The sequence below is a fragment of the Maniola hyperantus genome, chromosome 22 (genome assembly GCF_902806685.2).
Source record: "Maniola hyperantus chromosome 22, iAphHyp1.2, whole genome shotgun sequence".
NCBI classification, from domain to species: Eukaryota; Metazoa; Arthropoda; class Insecta; order Lepidoptera; family Nymphalidae; genus Maniola; species Maniola hyperantus.
Genome location: NC_048557.2, coordinates 1388820 through 1411742, shown reverse-complemented (window position 1 = coordinate 1411742; position 22923 = coordinate 1388820). Strand labels below are relative to the sequence as shown.

General features: G+C 37.0%; 2 protein-coding genes across 23 annotated transcripts in view; one reads left to right on the top strand and one right to left on the bottom strand.

Annotated features, from left to right (window-relative positions):
• rg (A kinase anchor protein rugose) overlaps positions 1–22923 on the top strand; it is a 530630-nt gene that overhangs the window by 458008 nt on the left and 49699 nt on the right. The gene's annotated exons all lie outside the window — the stretch shown is intronic.
• The window catches only part of LOC117992661 (facilitated trehalose transporter Tret1-2 homolog), a 61627-nt gene that overhangs the window by 10182 nt on the left and 28522 nt on the right, over positions 1–22923 (bottom strand). For 2 of the 4 annotated variants that reach the window (XM_034980363.2, XM_034980365.2), the window contains exon 2: positions 13417–13516. In XM_034980363.2, coding sequence (XP_034836254.1) covers positions 13417–13516 — 100 coding nt within the window. Of the gene's footprint in view, positions 1–5255; positions 5682–13416; positions 13517–22923 lie in introns of those variants that run through there. The other 2 variants (XM_034980366.2, XM_034980368.2) reach the window with 2 other exon arrangements.

Here is a 22923-nt window from a genome sequence, read left to right as displayed (position 1 = left end):
ATTAATCATCCGATATGACGCTGTAACTGCCTGAACAATTAATGTTTACTTTTATTTCACATGAACTTAGCAAAAACTAATGACAATTGTTACAGGCATGAAAAAAGACATATTTGCCATTTTTTATCACATGCACTTAAATTCGAAAAAAGATGTTACAATGTTCAATTGGTCGTAGATAAACGGATCGTTAATAGCAATTTTCTCTGTCAAAAAAAACATTGCATACGTTGTTAAAATAAAACCGGAAAATTTGATAATTCCCACAGTTTTTGCAGTTATTCAGAACGAAAGAATTGAGTTATTTTCTGACGATTTCATATTTAAATATCAAATTATATCCCGCTCTTTATAAATGATACATACCTATTGTAATCGGAACTCTGGTGGATCATAAACAGTAAGAGTTTAAATATTAACTTTTACCTACAAAAAAGAGGACATAGGTAGGTACTTAATTCGACGTAAATTTTTTGGACCATGTTGCAAGGTTAAAATCTAATGAAGATCTTCGGATCTACGTTTCAACTAACACATGGCACATAAAGACAGTTTTTGTGAGCGAGGCCAATAATTAATCTATGCTTTTTGTATTGAAATTCTGTTGAAATAAAAAAATCTGTCTAGTTATATCAAGCCCAATTTACAAGCAACAGGGAGTGGCTGCCTGCAGTCCGAAAAAAGTTTTGTTAGAGCTAGCGCGCACCATGGAAAATTACCGTATGGTTTTTTCGCAAAACACGTAAACTACAGAACTACATAGAAGTGCGCGCACTGCGGAATTATTCCGCACCGGATTTTGATAGATTAAAATTCAAATTTGCGGATTTTGACACGCACCGCAACTTACCACACCATAGTGCGCGCTAGCTCTTAGGAATGACCCGTTTAGTGCTTAGTAATAAAGATCGTTGGTTAAAGTATATTTGCCGATTGAAAAATTTGGCCATAAATAGAAAAAGCTTTTACATACCTACCGCAGAGTCGCTAATCGTTACTTAAGATTGAGTTAAAACGAGACAGATTTATGTGAGAGACATAGCTCTGTCTCGTTTTAACTAAACTTAAGTAACGATTAAGCGACTCTGAGTACGACGGTTTGACTGATAAATTTTAAAAATATTGTTAAAATAATCGCTACTTACAGTGAGATCAACCCCGGTATCGAAATAAATCTCAACGCTTCTAGAAGTGCGCATTCGAACTCGGGCCCTTAATGACTGGCTAGTGGCTGCCAGCCGGTGATCCAATATTTAACAGCGAGGCCAAGGTGCAAAATGTTGCTTACGTTATGGGTTCGATCGTGGATATAAAGATACTAAATGTGTTATAATGTATCTGTACCAATCTTTACTTATATTATAAAAAGGTAAAGATTTTGAGTTTGTTTGTAGCGGTTTGTACGGGAGCGGTGTGCAGGCTCGACCGTACCAAAGGGGAGATCTCCCACCGAGCGGTTGGTTGTGCTCGGTAGCGCCAGCTGGGCCGACGGTTATGTCTTGAAACTTCTATATATAGTCCAGATTGCAGAAAACTCCGTTAGTGCGATTACTATCGGCGGTACATTTGTTCGGGACTACGTCATCGATTGAACAGCGCCATCTAGTTTCTATTGTGGTAACCGCCACAGGTTAATCTCTGTAACTACTGTAACACGCCGTGAACCACGCAAAGGCGGCCACGTCGATGCTGTACCAGGTCCTCACCTCAAGACTATCACCGAAGACCAAACTCCGTATCTACGGAGCCTATGTCCGCTCACGCATGACGTATGCGGCACCTGCGTGGTACGCTCTTTGTTCGGCTTACCAGAAGCGCCGGCTACAGGTTCAACAGAACAAGTGCCTGCGCCTGATTGTTGGAGCTCCGAGGTACGTCAGAAACGACGTCATTCATCGGGATACCAAGACGCCCACCGTGGAGGAGTACGTCCATGCACTTGCGCGGCGAATGTTCGCCCGCGCGGACCATGGACCGTACATACACCTCCACGGGATAGCACCGCTTCAACCCAGACCACCAAACGGGCGTCCTCTACCTCGCGAGCTTCTGCGGTCACCCACACCAGCGCAACGTGCTGATGAAGAGGACGACGATGAGGACGACGCAAGCTTTACCGGCGTTGATAATACCCCTGTGCACAACGACGAGCCCACAGCCTACAGTACGGGCGCCCTGGACCCAACACAAAACCGAGACCTCGAGGCCCTAAGCCAAGAAGGCAGGCCTTAGCCGACAACGGCTTAAAGGACGTTACCGGGGAAGCGTTCTTCCCCGCGCCACACCCGGGCAAGGAGGCCATGCCTCGAGGCCCGTACCCCCGTTTTGGCCTAGGTCAAACGGAGAAGACCCCGCTGTCTGTAACTACTGAACTGATTTTGAAAATTATTTTACGTCAAAACGTCAAAATTTCGTAGATAAATATTATTTGGCGATTAGAATCGGCTCTTAATCAATCGAATTAATCTAGAAATAGATGGCCGATATACCATAAAGCGGTTGAGTCCCAGCAGAACAAATATGACATGCTTTATAGATTTGATATATTTTATTTCAGATGTTTTCCATAAATAGTAGAAGAATATACTTTTAAAATCCTTTCATAATAAATGTCTTCGTCATAATAGCTATCTGCATGCCAAATTTCAGCCCGATCCGTCCAGTAGTTTGAGCTGTGCGTTGATAGATCAGTCAGTCAGTCACCTTTTTGTTTTATACATATACTTATACTAGATTTTGTCAGCATATGGATTCTGACAGTGCCACGGATTTGGGTAGCACTTGAACTTTTTCGTTTAAGTATAAAATTTAAAATTGATTAGTCGTTTCCAGACGCTCTAACTTTTTAACAAACAAGTGAATGTAAGGTAAGGCCATGGCCCATGACTGTGCTTTAATAATAATTATCGACTGTCATTTCTGTGTGATACTATGATACTAATAGTAGATTTAGTTAAAAGCTTAGTTGACTTTATTAATCATCTCCAATACAATCGGTTTTTATTTCATACTTTTAGTTTTTACGATTCCGTATCTCCAGAGAAAAAAGGAACCCTCATAGGATCACTTCGTTGTCTGTCTGTTTGTCTTCTGTCGTGTCTGTCAAGATTCCTCAAGGGAATCAAAACTTATCGGGTAATTCCCCGTTGACCTAAAATCATGTTTGGCAGGAATCAATTCTTATAGTGTGCTATAAGAATTGCTCCCCGCCAAACATGAATAAAAACTGAATCACAAAATATACTAAAAAGTTTTATTTCTTGTATGATGGTACGGAACCCTTCTTGTGCAATCTGACTCGCACTTCACCGGTTTTTTGTGTGCATTGATATATCACTGTAAAGTCATCCGTGCATTTCCAAATAAACTATACATTAGTTAAAGAACTAGATATACTTAATATTGAAATTCAAAACTGTATTGTATGCATGAAACTGCACCTGGCGAGCATATATCGACAGGATATCAAGTTACAACCCTGGCCTTGTTTTATTGCGTTGAATTCTAGAAGCTTATGACTGCCGGGTATCTCTGTTTGTGTCAATTTTATGTTTGTTGACTGATATCGAAAGAAGGAAGTAACGGTGTTTCCGACTGCTAAAATTCCGGATGGAGTTTTCCGAACTGTCATTCCAAACAAAATTTTAGTAAACTGGTAGACGAAGGTAGGTAGGATGCAGATGACTACTATCTATGGAAGACTACAACACAATATACTGTAATGTCAGTACCCGTAGTACAAGATTTTACGTCTCACCAAACGAAACCAAATTCGAGAGTCGAAATACTTCCGCGTTACAGTAAAATGGACCTAAACAGCCTTGAATTGAAGTCAAATATTCAATGCCACTGATTTTAATTTCGCAATGTTTCCGCTTGGAGCGCTGGCTGTAGAAGTGTAGACAAACTTGAGCTTTAAAACAAGGCATTTAAGATCCAGTTTACTGTAACGCGGAAGTATTTCGACTCTCGAATTTGGTTTGGTTTGGTGAGACGTAAAATCTTGTACTACGGGTACAGTTGTCTCACGGTATTTGCCTATGTCAAAAATAAATTATTTCTCAGTGATTATTCCAAAAGACGTAAAATCCACGCCCTTTGTTAGTTTTAAGTGTGATGACCATTTTAAATTATTATTTAACTAAAAAGGGACGTCAAATCATTGTGACGTCACATGCCAGTATTTCATAGAAACTTGCATAATAAGCACCTGTTTTGCTTTTGACGCTTTATAAAAAGATACTGATTTTAGTAGTTATTAAATACCGGATAGGTAGATAATGAAAATATCAGAATCATCGATGATCAGAATATATTTTCCTACATTTTCCCTGTTTAAATTATCAAACGTACTGTTATAAATTTATATTTAATATCTATTTAAGTAATCTGTAAAAAATTGTAATCCTATTTGGCCTTATTTTCAGTCTGTTATTATGTAAAATTATATTGTATATATCGCTGTTGATTGCAAAAAAAAAAAAAAAAACATACAATGAAATTTGTTTAAAAGAAAAGTAAAAAAGTATACAGGTACAATAAAGTTTAATCAAATCTTGACCTATGACTACGTACGATGACGTAATGATAGTACGCGACAAAAATGGCAATCGGGGAGAGAACGCCCCGCACACCCGCACAGCCCCCACACTGACCCGGTGCGGATATCTGTAAAAATTGACAAATTGTTACTAACTCGAACGCCAAGTTTGTTCACTCGAAAAAATTTCACAACCCTGTTTTTTCAGCGAAGTCCCTGATATTCATATTTCAGGTTCCTTGAGTGTCGGTAAATTTTATTTTCTTTTACCTTTCAAAGTTTATTTGTACCTCCATGGTACCTACCTATCACTAGCTTAATAATTGTACCTAGCTACTTACGATTTTTTGCGCTGATGTTAAACTATTGAACAAAGTTCACAACCCTATTTTTTCAGCGAAGTCCCTGATATTCATATTTCAGATTCCTTGAGTGTCGGTAAATTTTATTTTCTTTTGCCTTTCAAAGTTTATTTGTACCTCCATGGTACCTACCTATCACTAGCTTAATAATTGTACCTAGCTACTTACGATTTTTTGCGCTGATGTTAAACTATTGAACAAAGTTCACAACCCTATTTTTTCAGCGAAGTCCCTGATATTCATATTTCAGATTCCTTGAGTGTCGGTAAATTTTATTTTCTTTTATCTTTCAAAGTTTATTTGTACCTCCATGGTACCTACCTATCACTAGCTTAATAATTGTACCTAGCTACTTACGATTTTTTGCGCTGATGTTAAACTATTGCAGTTCATGTTTTTTCTGTATCGCATAGTTTTTCAGCCATTTTTTGCGTCGTAACAAACGCGAACACAGTTTCATTCATTGTTTATCAAATAATCACTGACTAATTTATTATTCCACTGTACATAATGTTGTCATTTCTAAGACTGGTTTAAAACACTTAAAGTTAATTGTTTAATCTTTTTGCTATTATCTTTTATACCATTAGTTAATTATTGTTACGATGATAAAATGGAAAATTGTATCAATTACATATTATTTGTGTTTGTGATTTAACTATTTCTTGTAACAAATCGTTCGAGTCGTTTCTGAATTACAAATTAAATACAGATATCCACCTTATTTAATTTTGTTAATACTTAATGTTATAAATTCGCAAGTATTACGTTTGTTAGATTATCCTTCACACACCCTGCAACGGAGCAATGAATCGACGTGATTTTTTAGGGTTCCGTACCTCAAAAGGAAAAAGGGAACCCTTATAGGATCACTTTGTTGTCTGTCTGTCTGTCTGTCGGTCTGTCAAGAAACCTACAGGGTACTTCCCGTTGACCTAGAATCATGAAATTTATATCTAGATCTTATATCTGACATTCGGAGAAAATTTGAAAACCGTGAATTTGTGGTTACATCACACAAAAAAAATTAAATTGTGGTCATGAACTAATAATTAGTATTTTCAATTTTTTAAGTAAGATGACTATATCAAGTGGGGTATCATATGAATGGTCTTGACCTGTGCGTTCTATAACAGATTTTTATTTATTTTTAAGTATCCTGCAAAATGTCTAATGATAGAAAACTATCACCTAAATCATACATTTTCTACTAGATGATGCCCGCGACTTCGTCCGCGTGGGTTTAGGTTTTAAAAAATCCCTTGGGAACTCTTTAATTTTCCGAGATAAAAAGTAGCCCATGTCCTTCCCCGGGATGTAAGCTAACTCTTTACCAAATTTAAACTGTTGGGCCGTGAAAAGCTAGCAGACAGACACACTTTCGCACTTATAATATTAGTATGGATGACTTCGTGTACATTTTTTCCTGTAGGAGAATCACGTGGATGAAGACTATTGCATAAAAAAGATTTGTTTTCATTTTTCGAGTCGTATTTATGTAATGCACACGTTTTTGCTCTTGTTTTTTATCTGAGTTCACATACCTAGTAATTAATTATGTCGGTGTAGGTACTTTAAAAGTGAAGACACGTTTTCCGTCCTAGTCGAAGTAAAGTATAATTGTTGTTATATAATAGTATTTTACTGTAGTAGAAGTAATAACCAAGTTGGATGTACGTAGTTAGTAGAACAGTCTTGCATAATGTTGTATAATACTTGCGAAATCTTTTATCTTGTTCGGATGGACGGACAGATGGACAGTGGAGGCTTAGTAGGCTTCGGGTGGGCTGGGTAACATGGCAAATAATAATCTCTCATCGGGGATATTGTTGGCTACGGCTAATGACCTGGCAGGGGGGGAAATTCCTGCGTGTCCATCTGACTAGCAGAGGGCACAGTGGACGAAGCGGAGTATGGGACGCGGGTGACGTGCGGCGGGGTCTGCAGTTATCGCCCGTTGGGTCCCCGGGTCGGGAGGCGCACACACGACGTGCGGTGTGGGGACCTCGTGAGTAGGTCCCCGGTGGAGGGTCCGCTGGCTAGGTTGCGGTGACTGCTTGGGTGTTCCTGTGAATCCACTAAAACCCAGACGCGCAGGAGCGCCGCTGGGTTTTAGTGGATACTAGCTTATTCTCGCGACTTTGTCCGCGTGGACTACATACATTTTAAACCCCTATTTCACCTCCTTAGGGGTTGAATTTTCAAAAATCCTTTCTTAGCAGATGCCTACGTCATAATAGCTATCTGCATGCCAAACTTCAGCCCGATTCGTCCAGTAGTTAGAGCTGTGCGTTGATAGATCAGTCAGTCAGTCACCTTTTCCTTTTATATATTTAGATTCCGGTCGCCTCTCGGCCGGCAAGTTCCACATACCTTCCCTCCAGTTGGTTGGCTGGCTGGTTAGCTGGCTGACTTCCAGGAGGGGGGGGGATGCGTAAACTATCCCAGTTTTTATTAACACTTTTCCCAGCGTTAAAAAAAAGGTACGGAACCCTAAAACTTAGTGTTCTATTCAGAGCGAACCTGACGATTGTCACTATTTTCTCGTATCTATGTAAACATGCAACGCTTAGATTAGATAACAACCAGCTGACAAACACATTAATGTTATAATTAATAATATCTATGTCTATTAAATGATTATATTTAATAGACATAGATATTATTAGTGACATAATTACCTATAATCATCATGATCAACCCATTGCCAACTCACTACAGAGCACGAACCCTCAGAGTGAGAAGGGGTTTGGCCATAGTCTACCACGCTGGCCAAGTGCGGATTGGCAGACTTTACACACCTTCGAGAACATTATGGAGAGCTCTCAGGCTGCAGGTTTCCTCACGATGTTTTCCTTCACCGTTAATGCAAGTGATATTTAATTACTTAAAACGCACTCCGAAAAGTTAGAGTGCGTGCCCGGGATCGAACCCCCGACCTACGATTAGGAAGGTGGACGTCCTAACCACTAAGCTATCACAGCATAGTGGAAAATATATATTCTATTTTATTATTGGTATTAATGCCCAATTATTTTAATAAGAGTTCAAGAAGCCTATTACTAGGTTTCCTTATTACAACAATTGGTTATGTCGATAATGAGTATGACATAATATTTACTGACGTAAATGTAATTAAAGTGGACTATGGCCAAACCCTTCTCATACCCGTGCTCTGTTAGTGAGCCAGCTATGGGTTGATCATGATGATGAGTAATAATCTCTTAACAACATGGTCTTGAACTTGAACGGAACACACGAGACGATGAAAACTGTCAATGTCACTTCATTATTGTATTACAACGAGCCGCCGAGCGGAAAAATGCATGCCTTGTGTTTATGCCTTTCATGTTAGCTAATTACTAGTAAGTACTAGGTACCTCGGTATTCCTTCCTTATCATTTCAACTAACCACTGAGACAAGATTATTATAATTTTGTTTGACTCGAAACGATTATTACGCAACTTATATTGCGACAGTAATTAATTGCTATCAGTACCCATATTATAGATGCGAAAGTGTGTTTGTTTGTTGGTTTGTCCTTCAATCACGTCACAACGGAGCAACCGATTGACGTGATTTTTTGCGTAGGTATAGTTAAAGATCTGCAGAGTGACATAGGCTACTTTTTATTCCGAAAAATCAAAAAAGAGTTCCCACGGGATTGTTAAAAACAAACCTAAATCCACGCGGACGAAGTCGCGGGCATCATCTAGTTAGAAATAATTATAACTATCAAAAGGAACAGGAAAAAGAACTGTCGGATGCCCTAGGCATCGCAGGAACGACGAATTTTGTGAGATAAAACGGTAAAAGAATCCGGAAAACTGCGAAAATTAGCCAAAAGGGCAAATCAGATCATTTTGCGAAATAAAATGTTTACTGCTTTACAAATATTAATGTTTACGAAATAAGCTTCAAATCATGGATTGCACAATTCAGGATTTATTAACTTTGAACCAAAATTTTACCTTTCATCTTCAACCAGATCACTTTGCTTTTGTTAGTGGGCATAGTTTAACTGTAACTTAACATTAACCGCTTATAATGCAACTGGATCCTATTAATTCCTATAAGAGAATATAATACCAAAAAATAATCTAAGAGATTATTTTTTGCTATTATGTTCGCTTATAACAAGCTTAACAATTCGATTCTAAACGACCTAAAAACAGTGAATTTAAAAATTATTTTAGAGATTATTTTTTGCTGTTATGTTCATTTATTTATAACAAGCTTAACAATTCGATTTTAAACAAGCCAAAAACAGTGAATTTGCAAATGACATGATAATTTTTGTGAACTTGTACAAAAACTTACATTCATCCGGTCCTAATAAATAGCTAATGATTCGACCGGTCTGTCATTGTCATTGTCGTTCGTCATCAGTTCAAGTTCAAGTTCAGTCGCACATCTCTAATGAGTTACAGTTCTTACGAAGGTGAGATGTGAGTGGCGGCTCATGCTTGTGTTTAAGTCGTATCGGTATAAATGAGGTACACTGAATGTGTGCGTTTGCGAACGCTTGCTCGCGACTCATTGGTCCATCATGCACGCACACTTACGCAATGCACGCGTATACGACGAAACCACAAGTAAAGTCCACTCGCCTTCGTGAATTGCAAGAACTGTAACAACTGTACCTAATTTAGAGGCGATCTTTTATGTAGGTACCTTTTTATTTTTAACTTTTATATTTTTAACTAGCTTATTACCGCGACTTCGTCCGCATGAACTACACAAATTTCAAACTGTTTTAGCCCTTAGCGATTGAATTTTCAAGGATTCCGTACCTACCGTCGTCGTACAAAAAATAACACTTTTTACTTTTTTGTGATTTAACCACGAAATTACGGTTTTCGGATGTTTCCCTTTACTTGTACCATAAGACAGTGCTACCAGCCTTTCATGATTCTAGGTCTGTGGGAAATACTCTATAGGTTTTTTTCCCGAGTCTTGACAGGTATGACAGACAGACATACAGACAGATAACGAAGTGATCCTATAAAGGTTCCTTTTTTCTCTGGAGATAATGTAGATGACCCTTCAAAAAGTTAAGGTCGTACTGCTCGGTCATTCGCGTCTGTATGTAATGAATTCTAATGATAGGTTATTGTGAATGGTCAGTTCACAGCCTCGCTCGTTCAAGTTCAAGACCGAACCGATCGCTTTGCTCATGACCATACAGTATGTCTCTTCAGACATGCTCATAATAATCGCTGCGACTTGCGTTTTAGCATTAAAACAACGTGAAGTATGTGTTTTGCTTCACACAATATTGAAATAGCATTACAAAATATTTTTTCCAAAGACACCTACGCTAATAGGAGTATGTTTGTCCATAATTTAGTCCATAATTTTGTGAAATTACACTGTTTCAACTTGTTTTACAAATTGTGCCTATAAATATTATAGAAGTTTGCTTGAGAGATCGGTAAAAATAATGATGGATTATACCAAATGATCTGAAAGTGTCTTTACATTTGTTCAAGGATCACAATATTTTTCTACTGTTATACATGTTCTCGATCTCTTGTTTATGCACCGGAAGTAAAATTGTAAATTGTAAAAAAGTAAAATTCCTGTCGTTAAAATTGTTTTTTTTAATATTTTATTTTTTAATAGAGATAGCGAGCAAACGAGCAGGCGGGTCACCTGATGTTGAGTGATTACCGCCGCCCATGAACATTTGCAGCACGAGAGGAACTGCCGATGCCAAAAACTAATAACGGTGCATAGGAACATTAATGGTAAATAGATATTTAATATTATTACTTGTTAGTCAAGTGATTACTAACAATTCAGGCCTAGTCCTAGTCCTAGACCTGGGCCTAGGTCTACTTATCTGTATATTATTAATATTTTTCTGTGTTCCTTATATAATTTATGTCAGCACTCAGCAACTTAAAGGCAATAAAATTTATGATTTGATTTGATTTTGATTTAATATTAAATATAAATAGACAGATCAAAGATGCTAGGAGCCAGATAGACTTCATCAGATCCGGACTTAAGTTTCAATCTCACGCATCGCCATGGCTTTATTGCATCATTTTAATGATGATCATTATATCACATTAATGTTAACATATCCAGTTTAGTCACTGCAGTACAATTATTAAATGTAACTTAATAAGCAATAATTTAAAATCGCTTCGACTTCCTTATCAAAATGATTTATTTACTTAAGACAACCGATCTTGTTAATAAAAATAATAGAGTTACTGTTTGGTACCTCTATTATTTTTGTGTGGCCAAGCCACCGGCCAAGTGCGTGGCGGGCCACGCGCAGTGTAGGGTTCCGTAGTCACAATCCTCGAAAAACAGATATAACTCCTTTAACCCGTGAACCCTACTTATCCATGATAGTTTTTCTATAAAATTGATTTTATATACTACTGCTGTGAATTTTTACACGTTCCTATATACTACCATTTGGCTGATAGAGGGGGGCGGGACACTTGACTCTAATAAAAATTTGCACTTTAAAACATCATATTTTACAAACGGATCTAGAAATCGAAAAATGATGTTCTCACACCCAAAGTATTTTTAAAAGACATATTCAACGATACCCCACACTAGGGGGTAGACGAGAAAAAAAAGTCCATCCCCACTTTACATATAGGGGAGCTACCCTAAAAAAAATATTTATCAAAATTTTATTTCAGCACTTTGTCGGCGTGATTAATATTTAAACCCATGCCAAATTACAGATTTCTAGCACTAATAGTCTCTGAGATTAACCGAGGACGGACGGACAGACGGACAAGGCGAAACTATAAGGGTTCCTTGTTTACTACGGAACCCTAAAAACGGAGATATACAAGGTGTTACACAATATCCGTACTCCGTAACATTGGGGATGTTACGGAGTTCGGACATTATCTAATAGCTGAGGTTAGGACCGATGTGAACATGTGACATATATGACGAGTTTAACAATTCTTAATCTTTTTTTAAACGATTGACATCAGTACCTGCCCTTATTATAAATGCGAAAGTGTGTCTGTTTGTTGGTTTGTTGGTTTGTCCTTCAATCACGTCACAACAGTGCATCGGATTGACGTGATTTTTGGCATGGGTATAGATAAAGACCTGGAGAGTGACACAGGCTACTTTTGATCCCGGAAAATCAAAGAGTTCCCACGGGTTTAAAAAAAAACCCAATTCCACGTGGACGAAGCTCGGGCATCGGCTAGTAATAGGCTACTTGACAATTTTTTTAAGTTGGTCTTAAATGGTTAATATTTTATACTGTTGTTTACAAATGCATGACGTGAGAGCACAGATAATCTATCGTCCAAACATGGCCGACAGTGTTTTCACCTGTCTAAGAAAAATATTTTTTTAAATTAAAGTTTTACGGTTTTTAGGGCGCAAAAAAATATAGTGTTAATTTTTTTGATATAATAGGACAAATATTAACCATTTAAGACCAACTTAAAAAAATTGTCAAGTAGCCTATTGTATATTTTTCCTATATACGGCTGCCTACCTGCATATTATTACAATTTGCTTGATATTACACACTACTTAGAAATTAATGTACGTGCTTATACGCACTTAAATGTTGTAGCTAGGTATACTTATATCGTATTTCTAATTTTGTTTTTTTTCCTATGGCAGGTCCAGTAATTAATGAGCGTAAGACCAATTTTTTATTGTTATAGCATTCCATTAAAAAGTGTGTCCAGACCAACGATATAGAGAAAGACAAAATGTTGCGTTAAATTAGATGATGCCCGCGATTTCGTCCACGTGGATTTAGCTTTTTTCCGTGGGAACTCTTTAATTTTCCGGGATAAATAGTAGCCTATGTCCTTCTTCGGGATGTAAGCTAACTTTGTACCAAATTTCATCAAAATCGGTTAAACTACCGTAAAACAGCAGACACATTTTCTCATTTATAATATTAGTATGGATAGTATGGATAAAAAGTCCCACCTCACTGACTGACTCATCGTCGCCCAGCCCAAAACCTTGGACTTATAAAAAGCTGAAATTTTGAAAAAAGATTTCTTTATAGTGCAGACAAAGAATAAGAAAGAATTTGTGACATTCCCACGGATTTGAAACAGTAGGTGATTGATAGCCTGCTAGTTTACTGTTCGTAAGTTACAGTTTAGTTTTAATGTTTCTAGCTGTGTTTTCGTATTTAGGTATATCTATACTTTGCCTTTATAGTGTTATGTTAGGCGCGACGCCAACCTGCAGAGTGGACTGACGTGAAGTAGGGGGAAGTGGGTGTCTTCCGTATTTTTAGCGGCTCGCTCACAGATAAAGCTAAGCTGATTCTCAGCTCCATGGGCTCGCTGATAATAATTTCACAATTTTTGATTAGAAAATCGCATAATATATGCTTCTAACTTACGAAAGTATTTAAAAAAAAAATTGGGTTATATTATAGTAATCAACTTCGTTAACTGTAACTGCTAAGTAAAGGCTACACTCAAATTCATATCAAAGTATGCCTATTAGACGATTTGAATTTTTTGCAAGAAGTTATTTACCATGTAGAGATCTCCATATCGGCACGCCTTCCAGAAGCCTTTAATGCTGGAGAGCATGTTGCGCGTGCGCCGCGCACTGAACCGCGCCGCCGCTACCCTCCTGGAAACAAGAATACTATTAGTCTTCATCATCATCACAATCTACCTATTGCTGGCTCCTTCTGAGCACGGATCTGCTCTCAGAATGCGAAGGGTTTGGACATAGTCCACCACGCAAGCCAAGTGCAGTTTGGACTTTATACACCTTTGATATTATCATTGATCAAAGTTGTGTGAAGGCACACCTTTGATTAATGATATCAAGGCAAGCAGGTTTCCTCACGATGTATTTTAATTGCTTAAAACGCACATAACTCCGAAAAGTTAGAAGTGCGTACCCAGGATCGAATTCGGAACCCCCAACTAGGAGGCCGACGTCTTAACTTAGCGATTAAGACGAAAAAAGTGTCTAACACCGTTTTGACATGAATATAAAGAACCTTTCATACATTGAGCCAATGTGTTCGTCTAATAAATTCTGCAAACTTGACGTAATAGGTATTTGACGTGTGCGATTTGTGTTCGCGACTAGTCGCGTTTTATGCGTTTTCATATAAACGACAAAAGAGGCAATTCTTGAACAGCGTTTATTGGCGAGGCTCGCATATGTGCATGCAATTTAGTCCTTCCATGTGTACTGTGTAGTTGTTACCCATATAAAGCCCCTTGGATACGTTAGCCCAACACTCGGCGAAAGTATCCAAAGCCATTTGTCGTAGGTATACACGACCTCTCGTGGTAGTTAATTTCCGATCGAAGCTTTCGGGGAATGCTTTTCAGAATCTAATTTTTCACACATTAGTACCAAATCTTTGTCGCTATTTATCTTTATTTTTTATAGTCTAATATTTACAGAATAAGGTATTTCAGATCAGATTATGTAGCTGTCCCAAGTTATTAAATTATCTCAGACGGTTTTATCACTTTCAGACATAGATACCTACCTACTTGATAAATCAACAAACGAGTTTGTACCGATATCTTAACCGAATGAAAACTGATAGTTATTTTATCGAGTGTGTGGAATTTTTTTCGTGAATTTTCGTTATTTTTATTAGTAGATTTTTTGAACTTATTTAAAGTCAAGTATTGAATTGACTGTGGCGTTTTATCTAAAATCACTAGCAGATGCCTGCGACTTCGTACGCGTGGATTTAGGTTTTTAAAAATCCCGTGGGAACTATTTGATATCCCGAGATAAAAAATAGCCTATGTCACTCTCTGGGTCTTTAAATATATAAAAAATCACGTCAATCCGTTGCTCCATTGCGACGTGATTGAAGGAGAAACTAACAAACAAATAAACTAACAAACAAACACACTTTCCCATTTATAATACCTATGGGTACAGATTACATTTACCTATTCCCACAAATGACTTTCGATTTTTCTGAGGCGAAGCGTAGGAGTGGCGAGCCTATTACAATTTTTGGTTTGTCTTTCGTGTACCTATCGGAAAACAGTTGAACCGTTGACCTTCGTGATATCAATGAAGGTACAAGAAAGGTTTCTAAGGTTCTCTGTATTTTGTCCCTTCATCCCTGTATTTTGTCCGTGAGTTAGTCAATTAACAGTAACTTAACAGCTTCATTTTAATAATGCGTGAACATTCACTTCCTCGACACAGATCTTGTTAGTGTTTGTTTCCTAGTTGGTAAGCAACGGAAAGGAAGTTGTATTGATCTAGTTGCACTTATAAAGGTACGGATATAAATAGATTTAATGGCGTTTCCTTACAGATCAGATCAGAGAACATTAACAACAGACGTAAATAAAATGTACGACAAATCGATTTTTAGTTGGTTACTAGATCTTGTCACGATTTGTCAGGTATCTGGTCTAATAGCAGTTCGAGTGGTAAGAGAACCTTCAGCTGGGGCTAGGCCACAATTTAACCGAGACTGTTTTCTAGGAAGACCTCAGGTTGGACCTCAGGACCTAGGTTGACCTCACTATTAAGTGTACCTAAATCCATGCCGCGCTCTGTATTTAACCGTGTGATTTTTCCTGCAAAATTATGTGTCATATCGCCTGCCTAAACTGTCAACGGGGTACTATCTCAATTTTACTAGTCCCGCAAATTGCTAATGCGCGTGGCCGCGATTTTAGTGACGTCAGCACTAGACTGAAGTTTCGAGCTGATGGTATATTTTTATTTCGGCTGACGTCAAAATATTACTAAATATTGTAAAGTAAAATCGTCAAAAAGTTGGAATAAGATATGTTGCCAGTTCACAGTCGATATAAAAATGACTTGTTAAATACCTCGTTTAGAGATAAGGGCTTCGCAGTGCACTTTTTATCTTTTTTTCTGCTTATTGTTACAATTTTTGGTACACGAATAAAAAAAGACAATGCGTTTCAAATAAATACAAAATACAAATATGCGTGCGGTTGCATACAATATTTATTAAGAGTTCTGCGTAGCAAATAGGGCGATGAACATCACATTAGACATGTGTCCGCTATAGCTTAACTTAACTGAAAACCGCTGCCGTGCCTATAGCGTACCATAGCGTTATTGTCGTAGCTAGCAACGGTTTTCAGTTATCATCTATGACGAACCACCTGACAACGCAACACTGCCAACTGGCAACCAACAATGCATTGTTTGGTTTTTGGGTAACTAGAAACGCAATAATTATGCCTTCTCTTTCTTTCTTTCACTGAAAGCTGAGAAGGAGCGGTTATTGGCTACCGGCTTAGTAACTAAGAACTTGGTAAACCAAAGCCGACCTTATCTCTATTACGCTAAGGCTTAACTGTACAAGTACTTGTCCATTACACTTTTATCTATCATTCTAAATACAGTTAGCCTTAGAGTAATAGAGATAAGGTCCTCTTTGGTTTATCAATCTTTATGAAATGTTTTTGGTTAACTGGACTGTGGCAAACTATTCGTGCAGGCGTCCACTATAGTTTGACCTATGTCAATGATCAAAATAAACTTTACTGCTATGAACTTAAGGTTGTGATTACTTCACGATATTCATGAAAGTAAAATTGGTTTTATTTTAGTGAATATGCGCGCGCTAGCTATACAGACGGTATTGATACGGCAGCTAGCTTAGTTACTACTACGGAAACCGCTGCGCGTTGCGCATATTAAATTAGTTGAAACACAACTCTGATACCGATATTCGGCAACGGTTAACAATATTGGTATTGAAACTAAGTAACTATTGATTAACCGTTGCCGTAAATAGCCAATAACGCCCATCTTTACATCACATGATTCACAGTGCGAACACTTGATCGCCGTCATCCCCACTCCAAAAAAGCGATTTTCGACATGACTAAGATTTATAAATGAACAAAATCACAGTAAAGTCACGTTTCTAATACATTCATCACATACTATCACAACATACGTAGGTGCGCACTATAGAGTTATCACATATTGCACTTTAAGGTGACGCAGTACGCCCGACCGAACCTGTTTGCTTTTCACTTGACATTGTATGAGAAAGGTGAGAGGCACGATGATTTTCACCGAAATCAAGGGTTTAGGAAAAGTATTTTTGAGAAAAAACTACTAAGTTTGTGTTTGCAAAGTATAGTTATTTCAACTAATTAATAAATAAACTATGTCTAATGTTAAATTTCTTTAGTATTTTCATACCCCTAATCTTATTTAATTACGCCTAAAGTTGTCATAAATTTAGTGTTAAAATAGGAATCTTTTGAGCCTCGTAACTTAAAAACTTATGAAACATTGAAAAAAATCAATATTTTTTTCAATGTTTCATATATCAATAAACCTAGATAATGACGAGATTAATCGATATAATACTTAGTTTTGAGCGTACAGTATCAAGTAATGTAGTAATTACCCTCCTACGTTTGTATGAAGAAAGCACCGTCCTGAGCCCCCTTAATTGTCAATATTAATTGCTCTATGTACGTTTAGGTATATCCAAGGCGTTATCAGTTTTCCGAGGTCACAGCAATGATTAATAGAAATTTTTGCTGCCCTTTATGTATTGATAAAGACCTTCTATGATTTAATAAAGGGCATGCGAGCCATACATGACTTTTTTACTCAATCGATTTTATACATAATACCTCTATTGATATGATAACTGTTATCCATACTATAAATGCAAAATATTATAAATGCAAAAGTGTGTCTGTCTGTCTGCTAGCTTTTCACGGCTCAACCGTTCTACCGATTTTGACGCAATTTGGTACAAAGATAGCTTGCATTCCGGGGAAGGACATAGGCTACTTTTTATCCCGGAAAATTGAAGAGTTCCCACAGGATTTTTAAAAACCTAAATCCACGCGGATGAAGTCGCCGGCATCATCTAGTTTTTTTATAAATTACTAGCGACCTGCCCCGCCTTCGCACGGGTAGCTTATTACAATGTTGGCAGGGATCTCTATTTTTTTTTAAATAAATTATAGCCTGTGTTACTCAGAAATAATGTAGCTTACTGTTGCTACTGGTGAGAGAATTTTCAAAATCAGTTCAGTAGTTCCAGAGATTACCACCTACAAACAAATTTACAAACTTTACCTCTTTATAATATTAGTATAGATCAAGTTATCAATGACACTGGAGATCAGACAGAGATTTGCATAAAAACAAGATCAAATCCCATAATGCTTATTTTACCATCGATGTATAAATTTACCTACTGCCGACGCGACGGTTCATTGACCTAGGCCTTGAGGGAAATTTTTGCATAAAAACTCATTCACTACCCTCAAATGTCAATATAATATATTATTTCTACCACATCGTCTCTCTGCACCACAATAGTTTATGCCTGTACTTTGTCCACGTGGATTAGAACTCTTAAATTTTCCGGGACAAAAGTAGCCTGTCCTGGGGACGCAGGCCATCTCTATACAAAATTTCATCAAAATCATTTAAATGCCTGGATTTGATTCCCGGCAGGGGTTTGGAAATTTATACATAATTTCTAAATTTCTGGTCTGGTCTGGTGGGAGGCTTCGGTCGTGGCTAGTTACCACAATACGGGCAAAACCGTGCCGCCAAGCTATTTGGCTTTCCGGTGCAATATGCCGTGTAGAAACCAAAGAGGTGTGAGTTTCATTTTTTTTAAAACTTCCATATCCCTTCCAGGTTAGTCCGCTTTCATCTTAGACTGCATCATCACTTACCACCAGGTGAGATTGCAGTCAAGGGCTAACTTGTATCTGAATAAAAAAATAAAAAATGGATGGGCTGTGAAATCTAGCAGACAGACAGACAGACACTTTCGCATTTATAATATTAGTGTGGATGATGATATAATAACTAATTTCCACGTTGAATCCTGCATATTATGCAAATCATTAGACGCGCAAGATCATATCATTTCACATGTCATTATTATGTAAAATAATTAACATAATACATAGTTCCTACGGAAGTTTTTGTCTGTACACTATAGCAAAAACAAGACATGCTGTTGATAGCCTGTAACTTTATACTTTGTGGTTACTTTAGACTTATTATACTTAAAATTATAGGAGGAATCTGTACTTAAAATATATATTAGTCCCTAGTGATCTGGCCTAAAGTTTTTTTGTGCTACACACTATTTAAGATTAGAGCGTGTCCAAAAAAGATTCATGTGGCATCTGTCATATTCAGCAAGGATACACAAAACAGTTATTTCTTATAAGGATAGAGTAAAATATTTTAAAATGATGACCCTTAAAAATAGAGGTGACTTGCTAGATCTTATGTTCCTATATAAATTGCTAAGAAATAAAGTAGACTGTCCAAGTTTACTTAGCAAAATCAATTTTAGAGTGCCGCGTAGATATCCACGCACTGCCATAGCTCCTTTAGTGCCACCACTCAGCAGAACAGTCTTCGGGGCCAACGCTACTCTGCCCCGGTTGTGTAAACTATACAATGAGCGCAGTCAATTGATAGATATAAATACAAATTCGATTGCTATGTTTCGTAAGTTAGTGATAAGCGACCTAGTCAAAAGCTAGCCAATAGCTGTACCTACCCTGAACCTGGAATTTAATATTACTATTAAATTATTTTTGTAATTTTAAAATTAATGAATCTATATTTTTACTTTTACATACCTACCTAGTTATCTACTTATTATTTTTTTTAGTCTCATTTCAAAATATATTTTTTGTATCTAAACTACCTTTATAAAGTGAAAGTAGGTATAATGAAATAGAAATTAATTTTAGAAATAAGAGTGTGTTAGAACTTAGAATGTGTAGAATATAAGAAAATAGTAATTAAGTATAAACGTAAAAAAAATTGTAACATTATATTATACCTAGTAGTTAATTTAGTTTTTTTAACATATGTATTAATTTTACAGTAGAACGTTTACCTACTGTTTACTTTTTAACCATACCTACAGACATACTGAATGGAATCTTTACCTACTTAAATTTTTATCCCCTTTGTAACTCTGATATCTGTACGGAATTTGCATGCAGTGTTTACTTTTAAATGATTTAACATAGTTGTGCATGATAGAAAAACCTATGTATTTATTATAGTTAGTAAGTTTTATGTTAAAATCGCTAGTAAACCATTCAATAAAAATAAAAATAAAATAAATAGCCTGTAACTTTATACTTTGTGGTTACTTTAGACTTATTATACTTAAAATTATAGGAGGAATCTGTACTTAAAATATATATTAGTCCCTAGTGATCTGGCCTAAAGTTTTTTTGTCCTCAGATGGTGTGTTTATTTTTTACGTCGTTGGAAACAAAAAGTTCTAGATTTTCATTCGGTGTATTTTATTTTATCTTAGAGACAGTAAACTTTATTTAAAGTATGCTTTTAAAAAGTTTCTCGTGCATACCCGCTCTAGGTGATTGACTGACTGACTGACTGATCTTTCAATGCATAGCTCAAAACTACTGGACGGATCGGGCTGAAATTTGGCATGCAGATAGCTATTATGACGCAGGCGTCTGCTAAAAAAGGATTTTTGAAAATTCAATCTAGTGATAGGGGGTGAAATAGGGATTTGAAATTTGTGTAGTCCACGCGGACGAAGTCGCGAGCATAAGCTAGTTATATACCTACAATGGAAATCACTCATGTTAGTTTAAACGCTAAAACAATAATTATTGAAATCGATGATGACTACCTAAATAACTACCTATTGACTTTTTTCTTGGCAATCCGTTAATAAACTGAAACACAGCATCTACCAACCTATCTAATTGACGTACGAAAAATCTAAAATTATCCTATTTAATGGATCTCGTACGTAGACATATCTACGTCTGTCTGTGGTCTGTGGTCATACGAGGTCAAGTATCCCAACTAAAATTAGAGCCTCAATTGCTCAACCGGGAAAGGAGTGGACTGCAAACTGAAAGGTCGACGGTTCAAACCCCGCTCGTTGCACTATTGTCGTACCCACTCCTAGCACAAGCCTGACGCTTAGTTGGAGAGGAAAGGGGAATATTAGTCATTTAACATGGCTAATATTCTTTTTCTTTAAAAAAAAAATTGATCTATACAATTTATTATTATTAGCAGTGTATTGTTTTTAGAGAAAAGTTTTGAATCACTAACTATAATAGTAAACAGTTTTGTTATCGATTTTTCTATTCTCTAATCAGTTCTTATGTGAATAATATTATTCAAGTAGCGCTTTTGATAAGGATTTTTAAGGACTGACCTTTGCCTCTGGTGATGACGGATTTGACGTAAGATATTTCTAATAGGAAAAATAATTATCAAAACGTCATTCTCCACTAGACAATGGGACTCGCGTGCGGCGTGCCTCTTATTGTACGTTGATCGTACTATGCCAGAAAACTCCTCGCAAGTTTTAACAACAACTGTACAAACTCAATTCAATCGGATGAAAGATTTGCGAACGCACTAGGTATATGAACATTCAGGCATACGGTGAAGGAAAACATGAGGAAACCTGCGTGCCTGAGTGTTTTCCATAATATGTTCTCAAAGGTGTGTAAAGTCCACCAATCCACACTATGCTGGCGTGGTGGCCTTCGGCCTAAACTCTTCTCCTTCTGAGAGGATACTCTAGCTCAGTGAGCCGGCGATGGGTTGGGATGATAAATAGACCCCTATCCTTCAATCTAAGCTTTGCCAGTCGTGGACAAGTGGATAAGTGGACAGGCAGCCTAATGAGATTTGAATCTATCTGGATTCCAATCTATTCCCAAATCGTTGAGTTATTAAGGCCTCGTGCTATTTTAATGAATTAAAATGAATACACTTAATTATGTTCATACATTATTCTTATGAGTAACAGTAATCGTTTGCAAATGTCTCGATTGATTTGATCGATGTTATCAAACTATCGACATGTCGTCGGCAGTCAAAGATATTTTGAATACAAATTCATGTCACCATTCTCATCTCACCATTTAGCATACTACATTGTTAGAGTGGAGATAAATAATTTCGTTACACCTTCGTGCTATATCATCCGAGAGATAGGTACCTAAACAATTTTATCCAAGTACGAACGGACGCTAGCTACTGCGTGGATTTGGCGCGTTTTTAGAAATCCCGTAGGAACTGTTTGATTTTCCGGGATAAAAAGAAGCCTATGTCACTCTTCAGGTCGTCGATCCGTTGCTTCGTTGCGGCGTGGTTGAAGGACAAACCAACGAACCTTGTTGGTTTGTTGGTCTGTACCCGTAGTACAAGATTTTACGTCTCACCAAACCAAACCAAATTCGAGAGTCGAAAAACTTCCGCGTTACAGTAAAATGGACCTAAACAGCCTTGAATTGAAGTCAAATATTCAATGCCACTGATTTTAATTTCGTAATGTTTCCGCTTGGAGCGCTGGCTGTAGAAGTGTAGACAAACTTGAGCTTTAAAACAAGGCATTTAAGATCCAGTTTACTGTAACGCGGAAGTATTTCGACTCGAATTTGGTTTGGTTTGCTGAGACGTAAAATCTTGTACTACGGGTACTGGTTGGTTGGTCACCAATTAACCAAAAAACAAACACACTTTCGCATTTATAATATGGGTATACTCAGTCCAGGTGAGAGAGTAGTCAAGGGATAACTTGCATCTGAGTAATAATAAAAAATAGTGATGGACAAGAAATATTATTTATTTCAGGATTTTCTCCGTCCAAAAATTTTCTTTCACATTTCTCTAGTTTACCAAGTTGGGCTTTCAAATTATCATTTTGTTGATTCTTATTGATGTACAAGTACATTTAATAATTAAAACGTATTACTTAGTAAACGTTTAAATCAAATCTACTATTACAAACTCTTTGACTTGACTCTACGAAAAAAAAAGTGAAAAAGTTCGTAAAGTAGATTTTATTTTAAAGACATAAAAATACTTTTAAACTGAATAATTTATTATCCAGATGTTTAATTAAATGATTCGACAATTTACACACAAGTGTTTTAATGTCTTTTTGTTCTCAATATTATTTATTATTCTTATCGGAGTCAACATGACGCGTGTTAGTAACGTATGCAACAAATATCAAATACCAAGACTGTTCGTGT